General features: G+C 42.1%; 1 protein-coding gene across 1 annotated transcript in view; it reads right to left on the reverse strand.

The window, feature by feature from the left end:
- The window catches only part of LOC126251448 (pre-mRNA-splicing factor ATP-dependent RNA helicase PRP16), a 197771-nt gene that overhangs the window by 26506 nt on the left and 146410 nt on the right, over nt 1-24855 (reverse strand). The window contains exon 17 of the mRNA XM_049951876.1: nt 18131-18272. Coding sequence (XP_049807833.1) covers nt 18131-18272 — 142 coding nt within the window. The remainder of the gene's footprint in view (nt 1-18130; nt 18273-24855) is intronic.

Here is a 24855-nt window from a genome sequence, read left to right on the forward strand (position 1 = left end):
CAGCTAATTTCAATTTGCCGCCGCTCATACCTCACCTGTCTTTCAACAACATCTTTGCCTCAACTTCCGCCTTGACTGACATCTCTGCCCAAATGTTTGCTTGTGTCTGTGTATGTGCGGATGGATATGTGTGTGTGTGTGCGCGAGTGTATACCTGTCCTTTTTCCCCCCAAGGTAAGTCTTTCCGCTCCCGGGATTGGAATGACTCCTTACCCTCTCCCTTAAAACCCACATCCTTTCGTCTTTCCCTCTCCTTCCCCTCTTTCCTGATGAGGCAACAGTTTGTTGCAAAAGCTTGAATTTTGTGTGTGTGTTTGTGTTTGTGTGTGTGTCTATCGACCTGCCAGCGCTTTCGTTCGGTAAGTCACATCATCTTTGTTTTTAGATATATATTTCCCACGTGGAATGTTTCCCTATATATATATATATATATATATATATATATATATATATATATATATATATATATATATATATATCTAAAAAGAAAGATGATGAGACTTACCAAACAAAAGCGCTGGCAGGTCGATAGACACACAAACAAACACAAATATACACACAAAATTCAAGCTTTCGCAACAAACTGTTGCCTCATCAGGAAAGAGGGAAGGAGAGGGAAAGACGAAAGGATGTGGGTTTTAAGGGAGAGGGTAAGGAGTCATTCCAATCCCAGGAGCGGAAAGACTTACCTTAGGGGGAAAAAAGGACAGGTATACACTCGCACACACACACATATCCATCCACACATACAGGCACAAGCAGACATATTTAAATATGTCTGCTTGTGCCTGTATGTGTGGATGGATATGTGTGTGTGTGCGAGTGTATACCTGTCCTTTTTTCCCCCTAAGGTAAGTCTTTCCGCTCCCGGGATTGGAATGACTCCTTATCCTCTCCCTTAAAACCCACATCCTTTCGTCTTTCGTCTTTCCCTCTCCTTCCCCTCTTTCCTGATGAGGCAACAGTTTGTTGCGAAAGCTTGAATTTTGTGTGTATATTTGTGTTTGTTTGTGTGTCTATCGACCTGCCAGCGCTATTGTTTGGTAAGTCTCATCATCTTTCTTTATATATATATATATATATATATATATATATATATATATATATATATATATATATATATATATATATATATATTGATGTGTATGGCTACTGTAAATTTGTACATTTCTGATTCGAGAATAATAATAATCTACAAACTAAACTGCAACCACTGTGCTTCCTGCTATGTGGGCATGATGATCAACAAGCTGTCTGGCCACATGAATGGCAATCTACAAACTGTGGTGTAGAAACAGCTGGACCACCCCCATTACTGAGCACACCGCCCAACACGACATTTTTTGTTTCAATGACTGCTTCACCGCCTTTTCATTTGGATCGTTACCACCAATGCCAGCTTTTCTGAACTGTGCAGGTGAGAACTTTCTGCAATACATCCTACGTTCCCATAACCCTCCTAGCCTCAGCCTTTTTTAGTCATTGTCCTCACCCTCTAGCCCCTTCTCTGTTCCAATTACAGCTCAACACAATCTTTTGTTCCATCAATGCACTCTCTATCCTTTTCTGCGAACCCCTCCCCCCCTCCCCCCACGGGCCTCCATTTGATCTCCCGGTTGTACCTAGCTGCCCTACCCTCTCTCCTCCTTGTGCCTATGTGCTCCCACAAGCAGCACCTCACCATCCCCCCACCCCTACCCTGTTATCCCTCCCCCTCCCTGCCCCAGATTTCTCCTTATCACCCCCCCCCCCCCCACCACCACCACCAGTTGTGTCTCCCATCATGCGCAACTGCTTGCAATGTAGCGTCAGTAGCCAGTGATTGAGGTCACATTTGTGAGTGTGTTTGTTTTCTGTATCTGATGAAGGCCTTGTTGGCCATAAGCTCATTTTCTGAAAATCTTTTTGTTGTGTCTACGTGCGACTCATCATCTCCGATATATGGTGAGTAGCAACTATCCTTTTCATAATATTGTTATGTTCCATCCTGGTGTTTCCATTGTTGAAAACGAAATAATTGTTAGTTTCCTACAGTGCCGTGGATGCACAATAACTCGTTTCGCTTTATCAACCGGCACTGGTGGTGCACAGACAGCAGATGTCGTCATTGATACTTGAAATTCAGATTTGATGCAAAATTAAAATAATTGTAAATGATAAGACTCTTATTCATAAAATATCTGTGGGCCATAAGGAAAAGGCATACAGCTCTTGTCCGTGGCTTGCTGACTGTTGCTCTAGTACCATGGAAGCTATCCACTGATACCTTAATTATCCTGTCCCTTCTTCAAGTCAGCGCTTTCCACATATTTTTCTCCTCACCAATTCACTTACTTTTCAATATCCTCCTGTAGCACCACTTCGCAAACGATTTTGATTCTCTTCTATTCTGGTTTTCTCACAGTGTGTGTTTCACTACAATACAATGCTATACTCCAAACGGACATTCTCAGAAATTTCTTCCTCAAATGAAGACCAATGTTTGATACTGATGAACTTCTTTTGGCCAGGAATACCCTCTTTGACTGTGTTAGTCTGCCTTTTGTGTCCTCCTTGCTTCTCCCATCATGTTACTTTACTTTCACACACACACACACACACACACACACACACACACACACTCATTCACACACTCACACTCTCTCTATCTCTCTATTCAAGCTTTCTGTTCTTTAATGGCTTCACTGATTAAAAAAAAATATTGTGTTCCAGCAGCATAATCATGGTATTGACCTTCATGAGAATTTTTCTTGGGCTGTCTTTATTGGTGCAGTTGGTTGAGTGTTATTTTAACATTGTATGTAAAAACGTCAACTTCTGCCTTTAGTTGAAGAAAAGATACAGAAAGAACAAAAAATCATTTATATTTTAAAAAGTTTTATCAACTAATGGCTGATATATATATTATATAAAAAACAAAGATGATGTGACTTGCCAAACGAAAGCGTTGGCAGGTCGATAGACACACAAACAAACACAAACATACACACAAAATTCAAGCTTTCGCAACAAACTGTTGCCTCATCAGGAAAGAGGGAAGGAGAGGGAAAGACAAAAGGATGTGGGTTTTAAGGGAGAGGGTAAGGAGTCATTCCAATCCCGGGAACGGAAAGACTTACCTTACGGGGAAAAAAGGACGGGTATACACTCGCGCACACACACGCACACATATCCATCCACACATATACAGACACAAGCATCATCTTTGTTTTTAGATATAATTTTCCCACGTGGAATGTTCCCCCCCCCCCCCACCCCCCCCCCCCACCCCCACGGTCTCTCTCTCTCTCTCTCTCTCTCTCTCTCTCTCTCTCTCTCTATATATATATATATATATATATATATATATATAACAGTTTTTGTCTTTAAATATGTCTGCTTGTGTCTGTATGTGTGGATGGATATGTGTGTGTGTGCGAGTGTATACCTGTCCTTTTTTCCCCCTAAGGTAAGTCTTTCCGCTCCCGGGATTGGAATGACTCCTTACCCTCTCCCTTAAAACCCACATCCTTTTGTCTTTCCCTCTCCTTCCCTCTTTCCTGATGAGGCAACAGTTTGTTGCGAAAGCTTGAATTTTGTGTGTATATTTGTGTTTGTTTGTGTGTCTATCGACCTGCCAGCGCTTTTGTTTGGTAAGTCTCATCATCTTTCTTTATATATATATATATATATATATATATATATATATATATAGAGGGAAACATTCCACGTGGGAAAAATATATCTAAAAACAAAGATGATGTGACTTACCAAACGAAAGCACTGGCACGTCGATAGACACACAAACAAACACAAGCATACACACAAAATTCAAGCTTTCTTTAAATATGTCTGCTTGTGTCTGTATATGTGTGGATGGATATGTGTGTGTGTGCGAGTGTATACCCGTCCTTTTTTCCCCCTAAGGTAAGTCTTTCCGCTCCCGGGATTGGAATGACTCCTTACCCTCTCCCTTAAAACCCACATCCTTTCGTCTTTCCCTCTCCTTCCCTCTTTCCTGATGAGGCAACAGTTTGTTGCGAAAGCTTGAATTTTGTGTGTATGTTTGTGTTTGTTTGTGTTTGTTTGTGTGTCTATCGACCTGCCAGCACTTTCATTTGGTAAGTCACATCATCTTTGTTTTTAGATATATTTTTCCTACGTGGAATGTTTCCCTAGGGAAACATTCCACGTGGGAAAAATATCTAAAAACAAAGATGATGTGACTTAGCAAACGAAGGCGCTGGCACGTCGATAGACACACAAACAAACACAAACATACACACAAAATTCAAGCTTTTGTTAAGTCAACAGTTTGTTGCGAAAGCTTGAATTTTGTGTGTATGTTTGTGTTTGTTTGTGTGTCTATCGACGTGCCAGCGCTTTCGGTATATACACTCCTGGAAATTGAAATAAGAACACCGTGAATTCATTGTCCCAGGAAGGGGAAACTTTATTGACACATTCCTGGGGTCAGATACATCACATGATCACACTGACAGAACCACAGGCACATAGACACAGGCAACAGAGCATGCACAATGTCGGCACTAGTACAGTGTATATCCACCTTTCGCAGCAATGCAGGCTGCTATTCTCCCATGGAGACGATCGTAGAGGTGCTGGATGTAGTCCTGTGGAACGGCATGCCATGCCATTTCCACCTGGCGCCTCAGTTGGACCAGCGTTCGTGCTGGACGTGCAGACCGCGTGAGACGACGCTTCATCCAGTCCCAAACATGCTCAATGGGGGACAGATCCGGAGATCTTGCTGGCCAGGGTAGTTGACTTACACCTTCTAGAGCACGCTGGGTGGCACAGGATACATGCGGACGTGCATTGTCCTGTTGGAACAGCAAGTTCCCTTGCCGGTCTAGGAATGGTAGAACGATGGGTTCGATGACGGTTTGGATGTACCGTGCACTATTCAGTGTCCCCTCGACGATCTCCAGTGGTGTACGGCTAGTGTAGGAGATCGCTCCCCACACCATGATGCCGGGTGTTGGCCCTGTGTGCCTCGGTCGTATGCAGTCCTGATTGTGGCGCTCACCTGCACGGCGCCAAACACGCATACGACCATCATTGGCACCAAGGCAGAAGCGACTCTCATCGCTGAAGACGACACGTCTCCATTCGTCCCTCCATTCACGCCTGTCGCGACACCACTGGAGGCGGGCTGCACGATGTTGGGGCGTGAGCGGAAGACGGCCTAACGGTGTGCGGGACCGTAGCCCAGCTTCATGGAGACGGTTGCGAATGGTCCTCGCCGATACCCCAGGAGCAACAGTGTCCCTAATTTGCTGGGAAGTGGCGGTGCGGTCCCCTACGGCACTGCGTAGGATCCTACAGTCTTGGCGTGCATCCGTGCGTCGCTGCGGTCCGGTCCCAGGTCGACGGGCACATGCACCTTCCGCCGACCACTGGCGACAACATCGATGTACTATGGAGACCTCACGCCCCACGTGTTGAGCAATTCGGCGGTACGTCCACCCGGCCTCCCGCATGCCCACTATACGCCCTCGCTCAAAGTCCGTCAACTGCACATACGGTTCACGTCCACGCTGTCGCGGCATGCTACCAGTGTTAAAGACTGCGATGGAGCTCCGTATGCCACGGCAAACTGGCTGACACTGCCGGCGGCGGTGCACAAATGCTGCGCAGCTAGCGCCATTCGAAGGCCAACACCGCGGTTCCTGGTGTGTCCGCTGTGCCGTGCGTGTGATAATTGCTTGTACAGCCCTCTCGCAGTGTCCGGAGCAAGTATGGTGGGTCTGACACACCGGTGTCAATGTGTTCTTTTTTCCATTTCCAGGAGTGTATGTCTGCTTGTGTCTGTATATGCGTGGATGGATATGTGTGTGTGTGCGAGTGTATACCCGTCCTTTTTTCCCCCTAAGGTAAGTCTTTCCGCTCCCGGGATTGGAATGACTCCTTACCCACTCCCTTAAAACCCAAATCCTTTCGTCTTTCCCTCTCCTTCCCTCTTTCCTGATGAGGCAACAGTTTGTTGTGAAAGCTTGAATTTTGTGTGTTTGTTTGTGTGTCTATTGACCTGCCAGCACTTTCGTTTGGTAAGTCACATCATCTTTGTTTATATATATATATATATATATATATATATATATATATATATATATATATCCCTCTTTCCTGATGAGGCAACAGTTTGTTGCGAAAGCTTGAATTTTGTGTGTATGTTTGTGTTCGTTTGTGTGTCTGTCGACCTGCCAGCACTTTCATTTGGTAAGTCACATCATCTTTGTTTATATATTTTTTCACAACAAACTGTTGCTTCATTAGGAAAGAGGGAAGGATAGGGAAAGACGAAAGGATGTGGGTTTTAAGGGAGAGGGTAAGGAGTCATTCCAATCCCGGGAGCGGAAAGACTTACCTTGGGGGGAAAAAGGACAGGTATACACTCGCACACACACACATATCCATCCGCACATACACAGACACAAGCAGACATTTGGGCAGAGATGTCAGTCGAGGCGGAAGTTGAGGCAAAGATGTTGTTGAAAGACAGGTGAGGTATGAGCGGTGGCAAATTGAAATTAGCTGAGATTGAGGCCTGACAGATAACGAGAAGAGAGGATATACTGAAGGGCAAGTTCCCATCTCCAGAGTTCTGACAGGTTGGTGTTAGTGGGAAGTATCCAGATAACCCGGACGGTGTAACACTGTGCCAAGATGTGCTGGCTGTGCACCAAGGCATGTTTAGCCACAGGGTGATCCTCATTACCAACTAACACTGTCTGCCTGTGTCCTTTCAAGCGAATGGACATTTTGTTGCTGGTCATTCCCACATAGAAAGCTTCACAGTGTAGGCAGGTCAGTTGGTAAATCATGTGTGTGCTTTCACACGTGGCTCTGCCTTTGATCGTGTACACCTTCCGGGTTACAGGACTGGAGTAGGTGGTGGTTTGGAGGGTGCATGGGACAGGTTTTACACCGGGGGCGGTTACAAGGGTAGGAGCCAGAGGGTAGGGAAGGTGGTTTGGAGATTTCATAGGGATGAACTAAGAGGTTACGAAGGTTAGGTGGACGGCGGAAAGACACATTCCACGTGGAAAAATATATCTAAAAACAAAGATGATGTGACTTACCAAACGAAAGTGCTGGTAGGTCAATAGACACACAAACAAACACAAACTAAAACACAAAAATCAAGCTTTCGCAACCAACGGTTGCTTCGTCAGGAAAGAGGGAAGGAGAGGGGAAGATAAGAGGATGTGGGTTTTATGGGAGAGGCTTAGGAGTCATTCCAATCCCGGGAGCGGAAAGACATACCTTCGGGGGAAAAAAGGACAGGTATACACTCGCACACACACATATATCCATCGGCACATACACAGACACAAGCAGACATTTCCGCAGGTCTGTGTCTGTGTATGTGCCGATGGATATATATATATATATATATATATATATATATATATATGTGTGTGTGTGTGTGTGTGTGTGTGTGTGTGTGTGCGTGCGTGCGCGCGCGCGCGCGCGCGCGCGAGTGTATACCTGTCCTTTTTTCCCCCTAAGGTATGTCTTTCCGCTCCCGGGATTGGAATGACCCCTTAGCCTCTCCCTTAAAACCTCCATCCTTTCATCTTCCCCTCTCCTTCCCTCTTTCCTGACGAAGCAACCGTTGGTTGCGAAAGCTTGAATTTTGTGTGTATGTTTGTGTTTGTTTGTGTGTCTATCGACCTGCCAGCACTTTAATTTGCAACCTCCAAGTCGCTTGGAGTGGCTTGCAGGAGATCAATCTTCGTGCAGGGTGTAGGGCACAAAAGGCACTGGAGCATGTGGCTTGTGGTTTGTTCTTGTCCACAATCACAGGACGTATCTTCTGTTATGAAGCCCCATCTCTTCAGGTTATCCCTGGATCGTCCAACTCCTGATCGTAATCTGTTTAAAGATTTCCACACCAGCCAGTTCTCGTTGTGTCCAGGTGGTAGTTCTTCAGCATCTGCAGGTGAGGCGTCGACTTCTTCCATAACTCCAGCCTTGCCTTCTCTGGTGAAATGGTGAGCTTCTCGGATGTTCTCAGGAAGCTTTTTCGCGATCTCAGCCATTGCTGCGGCGGATTATGTCCGTGCAGTGGATGGGCACTGTCCTGTTCCACTTTCAGTCTCTCCTTGTTGGCAGCCACTGTTCTGTGTATCCATGGTGGCGCTATTCCAGCCAGGCAGTAGAGCTTATCAGTTGGGGTAGGTCTTAAGCAACCTGTGATCAACCTGCAGGTTTTGTTGAGAGCAATGTCTACTTGTCTGGCATGGCACAGTTAGCAGATCACGTGACTGGTTTCAAAGGTAGCCATGCCTTCGATGGGATAAGTGATATTTGTGACCGGACTGGAGGTGATGGTGGGAGGATGTATGGGACAGGTCTTGCACCTAGCTCTACTACAGGGATATGAGCCAAGAGGCAAGAGGTTGGGAGCAAGAGTTGTGGACGGATGGATGATGATATTGTGTAGGTTTGGTGGGCTGCGGATTACCATTGCGGGAGGGGTGGTGGAAATGATAGTGGGTAGGTCATTCTTCATTTGAGAGCATGATGAGAGGCACTAGAAACCCTGCTGGAGAATGAATTCAGTTGCTCCAGTCCTGGGCGGTACTGAGTCACAAGAAGAATGCTCATCTGTTGTCGGATGGTGGGACTTTGGGATGTGGTGTGTGATTGGGAGGAGATAACAAAGGGAGATCTGTTTTTGTACAAGGTTGGGAGGATAATTATTGTCTCTGAATGCCTCAGTGTGACCCTTAGTGTATTCCATTGTATTCCATGAGAGACCGCTTGTCACTACAGATGTGATGGCCACAGGTAACTATGCTGTATGGAAAGAACTTCTTGGTAAGGAATGTGGATAGCTGTCAAAGTGGAGGTATTGCTGGTGTTTGGTAGGTTTTATATGGGCAGAGTTACTGATGTAGCTATCTATGAGGTGGAGGCCAACATCAAGGAAAGTGTGTTGAGTAGGACCCAGTGAAGCAAATGGGAGAGATGGTGCTGCTATTCTGGAAGAATCTGGGATAGGGTGTCCTCACCCTTGATCCAGATCATGAAGATGTCGTCAATGAATCTGAACCAGGTGAGGGATTTGGGATTATAAGCGTTTAGGAAGGATTCCTCTAGATGGCCCGCCCAAGAATAGGTTGTCATAGGATGGTGTCATGCGAATGACATAGCCATACCCAAGATCTATATGAATGTAACGCCTTCAAAGGAGAAGTAATTGTGGATGAGGATATAGTTGATCATGGTGATTAGGAAGGACATTGTTGGTTTGGAATCTGTCGGATAAAATGGGAAGGGTAGAGTTCAACAACAGTACGGCCATGGCATTAGGGATGTCAGTGTCAAGGGAGACGGCATAAATAACGATGAGCAGGACACCAAGTGGTAAAGGAACAGGAACTGTGGAGAGTAGGTATAGGAAATGGTTGGTCTTTCATATAGGAGGGTAGGTTGCAGTTAACAGGCTGAAGGTGTTGGTCTAGTAGAACAGAGGTTCTCTTAGTGGGGGCACAGTAATGGGCCACAATGGTGTGTCCTGGGTGGTTGGGTTTATGAACTTTAGGAAGCATGTAGAAGGTAGGAGTGTGGGGAGTGGTTGGGTGAAGAGAGAGATGGACTGCGGGGAGAGGTTTTCAGATGGGCCTAAGGATTTGTAGAGGGACAGGAGATCCTGCTGGATTTATGGAACTGGGTCACTGTGGCAGGGTTTGTAGGTGGATGAATCTGACAGCTGGCGGAGTCCTTCTGCCAGGTACTCCTTGCAGTTCAAAACAACAGTGGTGAAGCCTTTGTCAACAGGTAGGACTATAAGATTATGATCAGTTTTTAGGTGGTGGATTGCAATTCTTTCTGCAGATGTAAGGCTGGTGTTGTGTACATAGTTCTGCGTAGTCAGCGCGTACACAACTTTCCCACTAGAGCGCGCCCCGCTAAGCAGAACAGCGCAGGAGCAGCGCTCGTCCGTCTCCGCACTATGAGATTGCGCTGTCTTAGAGATGGACCAAATTCTGCTTCCACCGATCCGCATATTAATATGTAATGCAGCCAATGAGATTGCTGCTAACGTAGAACCTTTCTCCTCCCGGATCACACTCGCGCAGTGATACCTGAACGCGCGAGGTATTATAACGAGTGTACAGACCTCTGATTAATCAGTCTGCATTAGTCTGCCTTAGTCTGCATTTGTCTGTACCAGTCTATAGTCAAGTTTCAGTCTGCGCCTAATAAGATTATCATATTCCTGTACATAGCCATGAAGAGAAATGTATAGACACTTTGTCAAGTATCAGAGATATGTGAATAAGATTAACGTACCAATACCAAAGGAACTTCCGATTGTCAGTTGTAAATAGCATCCAGAATCAAGTTAAGTAATTTTATGTTGTTATTATTTTAATAAACGTGTGTGAAAATTAATCAAGTTCTGTTTAAAGTTGGTCACTGTCAATCTGCTACTCTAAGCGTGCAAGTGGCATTTCTATCGTCTGACCTAACGGCAGAAGATAAACACGCCACGATAAGACCACGAAGCATATTGCTGACACTCGCCTACTTCGTTAGAGCGACAAGTCAAATAATCTGATGGTGTGTGTACCGAACGTCTTACAGTACGCACACCACAGCTAGTTTGCAATTTGAGGGATTTGGGAAATGATGGTGAGTCAAGGTTTGAGGTTAAGAAATTCTGGAAAGTTAAAGGGAGCGGTTTGGGGGCAGTGGGGGTGGATCATGGTTGGATGAAGGAGTGAATTGAGTCAGGCAGGGTTCAACTTTGGTCTTTGGTTGAGTCTGATTGGTAGGGTTGGTGGGGAAAAAGTGTTTCCACTGTAGGGACCAGTAGAAGGAGAAAAGGTATTTAACAAGTCCTTCATGAGTGAATTTGGGGGTGGTGGGAGGTGGGGGGCCCAAAGGCAGGGACCTTGGAAATGACTGATTTTTCTGTGGGGCTAAGGCTTTTGGAGGAAAGGTTCAGACTGTTTCAAGTCTGGTTAGGTTCTGGTTTCTGTATGGTGGAGAGAGGGAGTTTTGGAGGATGAGGTAAATGTAGGAGGTCTGAGCCATGATTTGTTGTCTATGACGGAACGTGGGGGAGATTTGGAAGTTGTGGGAGGAAAGGTGGCAGCCAGAGATGGGTAATTTGATGGTAAGACCATTTGGGGGGATTTCATGAGCCTAGCAACAACACAGGAACAGTATGTGGGAATGGTTCTGACTAGGGATAAGGAAACTTATCTGTATTGGTGAAGATGGAAGGAGTAAGGATCCATGGTGGAGGATAAAAACACATGAAAATATGTAGCTAACATAGAAATATGTCCAAAAAATTCACAAAAATACACTAAAACACGCGAGAAAAATACCACAAAGGTGAAACAGGTGGAGTAGGGGAAAACAAGATGACATCTGCAGTAGTAGGCCGATAGTTAAAGACAAGAACCAACTATTGGCATGAAGACACAATGAGATCAAGGAAAAAATAAATAAAAAGATTATAAAGTGGGTTGTTGATGTATAAGTGTGAAGAAGGGGGACAGCAGATGTGACTAGTTAGGTGGAGTTATTATGTGCAAACTGGAATAAAGTGGAGGGGGAGGGGTGTGTGTGTGTGTGTGTGTGTGTGTGGAAAAGGTTGGTAGGATGAGATACAAGGTTGTGTGGCACATGAAGGTATGGGAAATAACATGCAAAATTATGCAGGTGTGCTGCAGGAAGAGTAATCAATTAGAAGATATTGGATTTAGTGGGAGTAATGTGCGATATGAGATGCTGCACCAGCAATCAGTGTGGTATTGTAGCTGTCTGCTGTGCAAGGCAGAGATGGTTGATACAGTGTGGTTAGAAAGTATAGGTTGCAGGGTGGTGCAGTTTGTAAGGTGCCAAGAGAAACACAGGATAGAAGAGAAGAAGGACTGGCACTGATTACAGTAATGCATTAGAAAATAGTAACACAGGAAAACAGCACTGGGATAGAAGAAAAGCCATCAGTCAAAATTCAACAATGGACAATCCAGGATGGAATGTAACAATATTATGATAAGGATAGTTGCTACTCCCCATATAGCAGAGATGTTCAGTCTGCGCACAAGGAAAAAAAGTCATAAAATAAGCTTATGGCCACCAAGGCCTTCTTTGGAGGTACACACACACACACACACACACACACACACACACACACACACACACACACAAGCACAACTCACATGTACATCACCACAGTCTCTGCTGCTGAGGCCACATTGCAAGCAGCATTGTATGATGGGAGACGCAACCGGGTGGTGGCAGTACAGTGGAGGCGGGGAGGTGGAGGTGGAGGTGGAGGGATAGCAGGATAGGGATGGGTGATGGTGAAGTGCTACTTGTGGGAGCATACAGAGGTGAGGTGGAGAGAGGGTAAGGCACCTAGGTGCAAGTCAGGAAGTTAGATAGATGGCAGGGAGAGGGGTTAGTGGAAAAGGAAAGAGGTAAAGTGACTGTGGATGCACTGGTGGAATAGAAGACTGTGTAATGCTGAAATGGGAATAAAGAAGGGGCAAGGGGGTAGGACAATGACTAATGAAGGTTGAGGCCAGGAGGGTTACAGCAACGTAGGATGTATTGCAGGGACAGTTCCCACCTGCGCAATTCAGTAAAGCTGGTGGTGGTGGGAATGATCCAGATGGCACAGGCTGTGAAGCAGTTGCTGAAAATGAAGAACATAGTGTTGGGTGGCGTGTTTAGCAATGGGATGCTTCAGTTGCATCTTGGCCACAGTTCGTAGGTTCATGCGGACAGGCAGCTTGTTGGTTGTCATGCACATGTTGAACGCAGCACAATGCTTGCAGCTTAGCTTGTAGATCACATGATTGGTTTCACAGCCCCATTATAGCCAGTTACTGTGCCCCCACTGAGAGAACTTCTGCTCTCATAGACCAGTACCTTCAACCCATTACCCACAATATATCCTCCTACATAAAATATAACAACCATTTCCACCACCAACTCTTCACAGTTCCAGTTCATCTACCACATGGTGCCCTGCTCGTCACTACTGATGCCACCTCCTTGTACATTAACATTCCTAACGCCCATTATCTTCCCACTATTGAACACTACCTATCCCAATGCCCGATGGGTTCCAAACCAACAACCTCCTTCCTAGCCGCCATAACCAACTAGGCGCCACAACCAACTATATCCTCACCCATAATTACTTCTGCTTTGATGGCATTACCTACAAATAAATCTGGGGTACAGCTATGGGCACTCACACAGTGCCAACCTATTCATGGGACATCTAGAAGAATCTTTCTTAAACACCTACAATCCCAAACCCCTCAACTGGTTGAGATTCAATGACATCTTCATGATCTCAATCGAGGATGAGGACAGCCTATCCACATTCCTATCTCAACACCTTCACCCCATTCGCTTCACCTGGTCCTAACTCAACTCAACAAACCACTTATCTTGATGTTGGCCTCCATCTCAAAGATGACTACATCAGTATCTCCATCCATATCAAACCTACCAAGCATCAGCAATAATTCGACAGCTGCCACCCATTCCATACCAAGAAGTCCCATCCATACAGCCTACCCATCCATAACCATCATATGTGTAGCGACAAGTGGCCACTCTCGAACAGAACAAGGATTTCACTGAGGCATTCACAGAGCGTTATTACCCCCCCCCCCCCCCCCCCACACAAATTTTGTACAAAAACAGATCTCCCATGCCTTATCTCCCCAGTCACCCACCACATCCCAGAGTCCCACTGTCCAGCCACAGATGAGCATTCCCCTCCTGACTGAGTACCACTCAGGGCTGGAGCAGCTAAATCACAATCTCTGCCAGGGTTTCAGCTATCTCTCGTCATGCCCTGAAATGTTGAATGTCCTACCCACTATCGTTCCCACCGCTCCCACAATTTTATTCCACCACCTATTGAACCTACACAATATTGTTTGTGGAATTGATTACAACCTTAATGTTTTTGATGAGCTTTAACAGTTATGCTGTTTGAAAGGAATGATTATGGGGGAAGTTTTATTTCACCACTTAGAACAAGCATTTGCATCATATAGATGCATAGTTTTGCGATGATATGTACAGATAAAATTCTCTTAAGCTTCCATCCGTGTCAAGTGGCTTAAAATCCATTTTTGAGTGGTGGCCATCTTTGGTTTCTGCAACCAAAAGCAGCCAAAAGATGGTAACAAACTGACAATGGCTGATTTGTACTGGCCAAAAGCTTGTGGATTTTAAATCACTTGATATGACTGGAAGCTCAGGAGAAATTTATCAATTCTTAGTGTCAATGCAATTACCATGGCTAAAACTGGTAAGTGTTTGTTTTGCCTCCATCAGTGAACAAAACAAGGGTCCGATGGGTAGAATGGAAACCAAACTGGCAGAATAGGTTGTGATATCCCATTATTTTTGCATCATGTTGTTCATTAAAAAGTGTTAGTCTGCAGAGTTCTTGCATCGGCAGAAGTAATGGACATCTTGGTATCCGCTGTACATTTAATAACAAAAAATGGATTGATACATTACTAGTTCCAACAGTTCCTGTCAGAAATGGATGCACGTCACTGAGGTGTCCTGTATTATTCTTAAGTGAGGTGCTTAAGTAGAGGTGCAGCACTGAGAAGATTTTTTGACATCAGAAAAAAACCAACACAGTTATAAAAGAAAAAGGCAAATGTATTCCAGAACTTACAGACCCTCAATGGTTAACAGACCTTCATATTTTCACAGATTTAACAAGAGAGTTAAATATTTGAATATGACTCCTCAAGTACATGGTACACACTCTAATGCAAAGGGCTTCCATGTGAAAAACAAGCTCTCCATAAAACATATTGTTAGGAAAAACCTGGAATATGTCCCAAACTGTACAAGAGCTGTCAAGGAAGTTGGAATGAATTTCCATTGGAAAAATGATAAAATGAAATGCAGTTTAACACAGCTACAAAATCAGTTCAATGAGAGAGTTAACTCTTTCTATGAAATCAGTGATCTCGTTAAATTTTATGGCAGTTTGCCATCTAGTTTTGAAGAAATGAAAATGTTTGCTTAGCAATTAAATACAATTTTTGGCAGCATTTACTCGTGCGAGCATACTTTTTAAATTATCAATTACAGAAAAAATAAATAATCCCCCCCCCCCTCACAGATGAGCATTTAAGTGCCATTCTGCAAAATTCTATGACATAAATGAAAGCAAAGACTGCACATCCACAACTAGGTAGCCAAATGCAGCTCCAAACATCAATTTCAATTCTGATTCAACTTGCATGTAGGACTATAATTATTTCAAACTTCTCATTTAATTTGTCTATTTTTTCCTTATTTTCCTTTCGCCATTGTTCCTACTTCATAATAAAATGATGATAAATAAAATGTAAAAGCGAATATCTGTGTTTTTGGATTTTTAATGTCATCACATAGTTACAGATACACAAAATTATTAATGGGTGCAGCTCGCCTTTATTTCATTTGACACTACATGGTTCTTGTCTGCTAAAAGGTTGTCGACCACTACACTAGATGGGAGTGTGTAGACAGTAAAAATTGTAGAGGAAGATGCAGACTGTAATATATGCAACAAATAATTAAAGCTGTTGGGTGCAAATGATCCTCTGAAATGAAGAGGTTGTGCAAGATAGAAAGTCATAGCACGCCGCATCAAACCAGTCATATGAGCAGTGAGGAAAAAACAGTAAAACAAAGTAGCATTTTGGTGAATATTGCTAAAATTGTCCAGTTTTTACAGCCCAGAGCAGAGAGTAGGAATGGTAGTGAAAGAGTAAAAAAACAGATTTTTACCAAATGGACTGTAGTGTAAAAAGCTATTTGTCAATGTACAGTCATGAACTCTGTATTGGTTAACATTACAGTATACCATACTTAAAAGTTATTTTGTGATGCCACTCCCTTTTTTGCTTATGTTATTCACCTATCATCCATGAGAGGACATTTCCTAATATGATGTGATTTACATTTGAAGGATAATGTAAAATGTCTAGATGCAATGGGAATGTTGTTATGGAGGATGAAGGACAAAACAGTTTGGACAGAATGGAAGACAAATGAAGCAGTATTAAAAAGAATAAAAGTATATTGTATTGGACTGTACATAACCATGGTAATGGAAAATGAAATAAGAGTTTGGTACATGTGACAGATGGGATTCGTTGGTATATAACTGAGTATTGTGATGCACCATTTTGCTTAACTACGCCAGCAACTGGAAGAAACAGTGAATATGATTTTTACTGTTTTCATTCTTTACCTAGATGTTTGGTTTGTATTCAATGAATCATACTGAGTTTAAAACCTATTAATTGCACTTATGTTACCACTCGAGGTGCGAACATCTGAATTCAAACTTCTCTGAAAGCTTTTAACTGTGGGCATAATTTTTTTCTAGTAGACTATAACAGACATAATAGATTACAGTTAATATTATCTGACAATTAGGTGATCCAGTAATATTGTATTACTAATTTGATGATACTGCCCATTTATGAGAACTTTAAGGGTTAGGAGGTGATTAGGGTTTAACATCCCATCAACAACGAGGTCATTAGAGACAGAGCACAAGCTCAGATTAGGTAAGGACAAAGAGGGAAGTCAGCTGTGCCCTTTCAAAGGAACCATCCTGACGTTTGTCTTAAAAGATTTAGAGAACTCACAGAAAATCTAAATCAGGTTTGAACCATCATTCTTCCGAATGCAAGTCCAGTGGGCTAACCACTGTGCTACCTCATTTGGTGGGGATTTAATGACTGTAAGTAAGTGCTCAAGTACTTGTTACATTCTTACTGGTTCGCACTTCGTCTAAGTACTCTGCTGTCAATTTATTGGGAAATTGTAACCACTACTTCAAACAGTTAGGGATACTAAGCATTATGTGCAGCTGTACTAATTTGTAACATATATAAGCTAAATTGGTAACAGTTTCATGCTCCGTTCTATCTTTTAAGACTAGCTTTCCAAATGTTGCTTTTGTGGCCAGTTATTTTCTCTGCCATAAGACACCACATCTTTCACAACTTTATCTACTTGAAGAAAACTATATGAATTACTGTGGGTTGGTATGCAGTAATGGCAGCTGTTTCATTTCTCTCACACTTGATGTCATAATTTGGGTAAACATTGTCCAAATCATCGCCATCTTTTTCTTTATAGTGAATTCGAACAAACAATTAAAAGAATGGAAAAATGTAGCTATGAACTCTCAACCTTCAGGTTACCATTCCGCTCTTCTATCCATTACACCATGAGGAACAGATGTGAGCATAGTCTCTCTGAACATACGACTTGATTTTATCCATTACACCGTAAGATACAGAGGAGAGAGTAATCTCTCTAAATATGGCTCCATATGCTCGTAGAATGTACTTTTGTGGCTTTAATATTCATTCCAAACTGTGCAATGTTATAATTTCAAGTTGAAAAAGACAAATATGAGTGGCTTTAGAAAATAAAAAACTTGCTGGTAAAATTTGCCTTCCATTCTTAGTTAGCCTGAATGGTTAATAGTGAGCCCTCATACACATATTCTTAGACATTTTACAGCCTCTGTGCCACATATTTATTGGCATATACGTGCTATTGCTGCAATTCAAACATTCACCAGGTTCATAATTTATGACGTAAAGAAAGCAATACTTAGAACATGGGACATAGGTGAATACAAGAAGAGTGTCGTATACCTCAAATTTACTGAATCAATGGCCCACTCCATCTGCCTGGCATTATACTCTGTCCTAGTTGTTCTGGTTTTTATGCCGCTACTGCCAAATAGTCTATGTTTCTGCCATTTTGTCTACAGTGGCCCCTTTTTTTTTCGCTGGTGTATCTAAACCATGAAGAAATGAAGAAAAATGTGGACAAAAGAAGTGAATGGTTGCAGTGACAAGGCACAGCTTTCAGTAAATGAAGATTACTAAATTATTTGACCATCTGTAAAATATTTTTAACTTCTACAGACACTGCAATACCGGTTACAGCTAGCAAAATTGTACTGTCACTCTACTGATATTGTCATATTTCAGAGCTCTTTCTACAAAGTCAATGATTCAAGCCTGTAGTCAATAATTACTGGGCAGCCAGCTTTCAAGATGTCTGCAAACTATTAACAACCTACTTGTTGCTTTTCCATTGATTGTAGACATTGAGATAGGTCAAGTGATCTGATTCTGGAACCTGGAATTTTTCTCTCACTGCATCAGCTTCTTCTTCGCGTCCTTTGGGGCGATAAAAAATTGATGGCACAGACAGCATGGAAACTGAAAAAAACATTCAAGATTAATCACTAACAGCAGAACAATAAAGTCTCAAGTTAAGCCTATTAAAAATACAGGAATCTACCACAAAGGCAAAGGAAACAGATTAATCAAGGAAAGATCTGAATGTGAGAATTGATATATTTAAATACTGTCGCAAATATGATCATCCTGGCCACATAATACAGTTATTATTTTCTATGTTTTCAGTGTTCTTAGTCCATCTTTTCATGTTAAGCTACTTGTTCTGGAAAAAAATTCAATTCAGCTGTAACTAAAGTAAAGAATAAATATATTGGAAAAAAAAAAGAATGAATTTTCCCAAGCGGATTTACAGTGGTCCATTAGAAGAGTAGACACTTGAGAATACTAGCTGATGAAAGAACATTTATCAAGGCCACTGAATATATGATTCTCTGTACAGATATAAAACAATAGTACTGTAGAAACTTGTCCTTATAACAAGCTTCTAAGAGCCACCTATGACAGAAACAGTTCATTACAAGAAGAAAAGGCCACAAATCATAACTTGAGCCTAAATGTTACAAATATGTTGCTTTAGATTATGTTCACAAAATATTCAAAATGGAATCAAATTGACCACAGGGTAAAAGGCAAATAGGAAATGCCTACATTTTGAAACCTATGATTCTTAATAAGATGAAGAGGGAAGAGGGGAATTAAACAATATATTAGCAAATAAATGTGAAAAGACAGGCAAAGTACGGCAAGCAGGAAAATCCACCTAAAGAAAGAGACAATACAGGTGTTGTCATTAGTCACAGTTGGTATTAAATGAATTACAAGCCATTACAGATTTTGGGGAGAGAAATTCCGTCTTATGCAAGACACCTTTATTCTGTTTTCTTTCACCGAGACATGTTTCAGCACTTTTTGTGCTATCTTCAGTGGGTTATATTTTTATTTTCTAACAGTAAAATTGTTGTTATATATTAATATTTAACAAAACTTTCACAGTTGAGATATGTGTTAATGACCTGATGCACTATATGTTGTTTATAACATAATGTCAAAGTTCTATATAGCTTAATTGGCAAAAAGAGTGGATGTATGCATTAGTTTACATACCTTACATGATACTATTGGACATTTATTTTGGTAGCTATTCTGGTACACAATCTACAACTTCTCATCTGCAAACAGCAAAATGTAATTTTTATTTTTCTGCTTATTATGCATTTACAAAGGGATATGGGTATAATCACATTTTTCGTGTGTAACTTACAGTTTTGATATTGTGGTCCTTTCTCATATGTTGCTGGCGAAGTGAACAGGCAGATTTTGAGACCTATGGTCGCTTGACACAGCACTTTCTCTGATTTTTCAGAACATAGGGAGAGTTTTCACCGCCATTACGTGTTGTTGTGGCTGTTTAGTATTAGTTTGTTTCGTAGCATCTTTAGCTGGGTGAGGCGTGCGAGTTTGAAGTGTATTTGGTGTCTGTGGTATTTGGTTTGTGTGTGTGTGTGTGTTTTCAGGACTGGGGCAGAGAGAGAGAGAGAGAGAGAGAGAGAGAGAGAGAGAGAGAGAGAGAGAGAGAGAGAGAGAGAGAGAGGGGGGGGGGGAGGGGGGGGGAGGGACGGTTCAAAAATGGTTCAAACGGCTCTGCGCACTATGGGACTTAACTTCTGAGGTCATCAGTCCCCTATAACTTAGAACTACTTAAACCTAACTAACCTAAGGACATAACACACATCCCTGCCCGAGGCAGGATTCGAACCTGCGACCGTAGTGGTCGCGCTGTTCCAGACTGTAGCGCCTAGAACTGCTCGGCCACCCCGGCCGGCGGGAGGGATGGAAGAAGATTTTTTTTCCTAACTCAATAGTAGTTTTGGTGTGAGAGTTACTTGTATAGTTCTTCTACTGTGGCAAAGAGAGTTTTATTGCACAGTGATGTGTATTCATTGAGTACTTTCTTTCCTCTTTCACTAAGATGTGATCACTAAGGAGTGATTCAACAAACCAATACTGAAGTAATTTACAGAAAACCCTGAAAAACATAGAAATAATTTTCACAGAAACACAGAGTAAAAGAATGATACAGAAAAATGCCAAGGCCACCACCTTAAAATCATGGCCTAAAGTTCACAAACCCAGAATACATATACGTCCATTGATAAAATTTACCAAAGCACCAACATACTACTTAGCCAAACACACACACACACACACACACACACACACACACACACACACACACACTGTCACAGACAGTATATAAATACACTGAAAACAGAAGTCTAAAGAACTCAAGTGATTTAATAGAAAAAATAAGCAATGAAAACATACCAAACACAGCAACACTGATTTCATTTGACATAATTTCCACGTACACACACATCCCATCAGAATAAACCATTAACATCATAGAAAGAAACCTCCAACTACATGGAAACATAGCCACAACAAACATACAAGAAATATCAGCCACACTCAGAATCATCACAGAGCAAAAGTACTTCACATTCAACAACAGATTTTACTCTCAACAAGATGGACTACCCATGGGATTCCCAATCAGTGCCCTCCTAGTGGACATTTTCCTCAATCAGATAGAAAAACAAATCTTTGACAAAATAGTAATAACAAAACAGTACAAAATAATTTAATGGTATAGATATGTAGGTGACATATTTGCTTAATAGATGAACCACAGCCTCGCATGAAAGAACTTCATGAAAACATAAACTCCATCCACCCACAAATACAGTTCACCATTGAACCACAAACAAATGGAAAACTTAATTTCTTAGATCTCACTATACACAAAAGGAACAACAAACATGAATTCACAATCTAAAGAAAACCCACAATCACCAGCACCATTATTCATAACCAATCCAATCACCCTATAACTCACAAAGAATCCAGCTTCAGATATTTACTACACAGACTGAACAAAATACCCATGAACAAACATGATTACACACAAGAATTGAACACAATAATACGAATTGCACAGGAGAATGGATATGATTAGAGGCACCTGTTTTCGCAAAGCGCGAAATCGCAAAATTTTACACATTTTGCTGAAAACGCGAAACTATTTACTTTTAAGCCAAATCGCGAAATAATTGACGAAACTTTGGAAAATCTCGTCATTTGAACTTAACTGCAGAAATTTGATTGGAGTTATGGTAATACAATCCGGATATCGATTGTACACCATTTCGATATATATAACATATCGAGTATTCCAAAGACATTCTACAATGTTCTGGCGGTGTATTCAGTATTGAGTGTTGGAAATCGTTGTGGATCGCCGGTGCATTGAGAGTGGTATTTTGTGTTTTGTTTTCGTGCTACAGATGATTAATATGGTAATGACAGTTTTAGACCGAGAAAAGGAATTTGCGTCAGAAGGATTTTGTTTTTGACAAAAGTAGGAAGATACTTATGTGCAACTACTGCAATGTGCATATTGAGTGGCAGAGGAAGGACAAGTGCCTGAAACACATTAATAACAGTTTTTCCCATAAGGAGAACACGGAGAAGGCGCTAACAACTACTGGTATAAAAAGACAAGCTATGCTCACGGAAGTCACTGCAGTGGCAAAATGAGTGAAAAATGATGAAGAAGAATTCATTTTATCGACTACTTGAGCTTTCATTGAGGCTAACATTCTGATGGAAAAAGTTGATCATCCGAAGCTGAGAGAATGGATGAACAAACACATACCAGGTTTGTGTAATAATTAATTTACCATCTGCTAATCGCAGCAAAGATTAGGTAATGTCGAAAGCCAGAACAGACCTATATTAAAAACAATTTTTCCTCGAGCACCATCTTAAAAAAGTCTTATAATTGGGTAATGTGGTAATTTAATTCGTTACATAGTACTCTAATAGCAGTTCTATTGACATTTTTAAGGTGCTGGAGACTTACCCTCAGCTGGAAGACTATGGGAAGGTTACATACCTCGAATCATCAAAGAGGAGGAGGAAAGATTAAAAGGAGCTGTGAAAGACGAATGAGTTTCAATTCTTTGTGATGAAATGACAGACAGAAAAGGGCAGTGTGTGTTCATGGTTCTGATAAAAGTACTTAGTTGTGGCGATGGTGCAGTTCAGAAATTATTTCTCAGGGGAGTGAAAGTTATTGCAAATGCAAATGGTATAGAATGTGCGCAAGCAATTATGAGTGTAATACAGAAACTTGAAATTCAGTACAGAAATGTAGTTTCTATAACTTCAGATTCAGCCCGTTATATGGGCAAGTGTATAAATGCAGTTAGGGTTTTAGTTTTAGAAGGGCTAGTACACACACAATGATGGGCTCATAAATTAAATTGGGTTGGCAATGTGTGGGCTGTGGAACTTTGTGATTTGAACCATTGTGTTTTGCAGACAAAACACATCTTCCTTAATACCCGAAAGAGAAAGCATACATACATTCAGTTCTTAGCTCAGAAATATGTAGGTGTACCCACAAAACCTAAACTTTTCCCTATTCCTGTCATCACCAGGTGGAACTCGTGGTTTGAAAGTGCCGAGTACCTCGGAGAATATTTCTGTGATATAGTAGAATTTGTTGAAACTGTTGGAGATGAGAGTGTAGCTGTCAATTATTTTGAAGCTTTGACTTCTGCTGAAGCAAAAAAAAAAATTCAATGCCTAGCTATTTTTCTTGTTGAGCACTGCTCAAAATGTTGCAATTTGCTGCTGACATTAGAGGGCTCCAAGATGCCGTTAATTCATCTTCTGCAGTCTAAGCTTGATGACCTTGCAAAGAGCTTTTTAAGCTACTAGAGGATGCACCTTTTTTTTTGGTTGAGACAACCTCAGAAAAACTTCTTAAACTGCCAGAGCATATGCAAGGTACAGTTAACATCACTCTTCCAGTCTGTAGGTAGAGCAAGTCTTACAAAACTGAAGCACTTGATACAGGAAAAATTGTCATTTCTTCTATAGGTAAATTGTTTGATCCGAGAAACATAATAAAAGGCAATTTAAACAGTGCTGAAATCTCTCAGCTGATAAAGAAAATCTCCATTCTACAAGAACTTCCAACATCAGAATTTCTTGTACCATACACATTGTATAGGGATTTGGTAGTTAGTTCTTGTAGAAAAGGTAACGATGATTATGTGATTGGTATTCTTCTTTCCCTGAAAGCAGAGTATGGATTTTTTGTGGAAGCTGCAGTGAAGGCTTTGTGGATCCCAGTCAGTAATGTTGATAGTGAGACATCATTTTCTAGATATTGCAATATAATGTCTGACAGGAGAACAGCTCTGACTCCCAGTAATATGGAAGTCATGGTATCCTTGTCTTTCTCAGACTGACTAGTGTGTTGTGTACATACACTAGGACAGGATAAATGTTTTCCAAACTTTCATGATTTGGTATTTGTGTTTTAATAAGATTTATAATTTTTATGCTTTTTCAATTTATGTAAAATAAAAGATTTTTCATTACAAATGTGCCATAAATGTATTTCCTTTACCTTTTACTGCTGAAAAGTGGAAATAAAATTTGGTGAAATTATTGACAAAATGGAAAAAAAAATGGCGAAAAATATACCGAAATAACTTTTTAAAAATGACAAAATCGGGCAAAAATTTTCACCACAAACAGGTGCCTCTAGATCTGAGTACCCCCCCCCCCCCCCCCCCCCCAGAGTGGCAGATTCAACGTGCTCTCCGCCCAACCACTACAGCACAACCTGTGGAGATGGATGAAATAACGAGGGAGGAGGTAGGAACTGCGTTTATCCCATATACAGGCGCTCTCTCGGGGAAAATCGCCCACATTTTGAAGAAACACCGGGTCGGAACTGTGTTTTGTTCTTCGAATAAAACTCGTGCACTGGTGGGGAGCGCCAAAGCTGACCTCGGTTTGAGGAAGGCCGGCGTGTACCAGATTCCGTGTCAATGTGGCAAGTCGTATATTGGTCAGACGATGCGTACCGTCGAGGATCGATGCCTTGAACACCAGAGGCACACTCGACTGATGTATCCGAGCAAGTCGGCGGTCGCTGAACATTGTTTGTCGGAAAATCACGCTATGGAGTATGAACGCACGAGGATTCTGGTACAGACGTCGAGATACTGGGACAGCGTTGTTAGAGAGGCCATCGAAATTCGCACCAATGACGACCTCATAAACCGTGACTGTGGCTATAATCTTAGCAAGGCTTGGGAACCAGCGATTGGGTTAATCAAGAGTAAATCGAGCAAATGTATAGTTGTGACGACCACGGCGGACAGAGCCATCACACCGATGTCATCTCAGATGCCGTCGCAATCTGTTCCACCGCGCGACCGTGGCGCGGGGCGCAAACGGCGGAGTGAACGCGCCGCGGGCGGAGAGTATTTAAATCGGCCGCCGTCGCGACCGAACCCAGTTCCCCCTGAGCAGCCATAGTGTACGGATCTCCCTGCCGGCACGTTCACAGGAGCTCAGTCCGTCAGTTCACCTGATGATGGCGACATGTACGATCGCCGAAATATTGTGCCCGTTGGACACTGTAGCCCGGCAGTACACCCGTGGATATTTTGATTATCAAACACGCCGGGAGAAACTCAAGAATCACATCAAATGAATACTACACAGTCACAACAAC

Source organism: Schistocerca nitens, chromosome 4 (genome assembly GCF_023898315.1).
Source record: "Schistocerca nitens isolate TAMUIC-IGC-003100 chromosome 4, iqSchNite1.1, whole genome shotgun sequence".
Lineage (NCBI taxonomy): Eukaryota > Metazoa > Arthropoda > Insecta > Orthoptera > Acrididae > Schistocerca > Schistocerca nitens.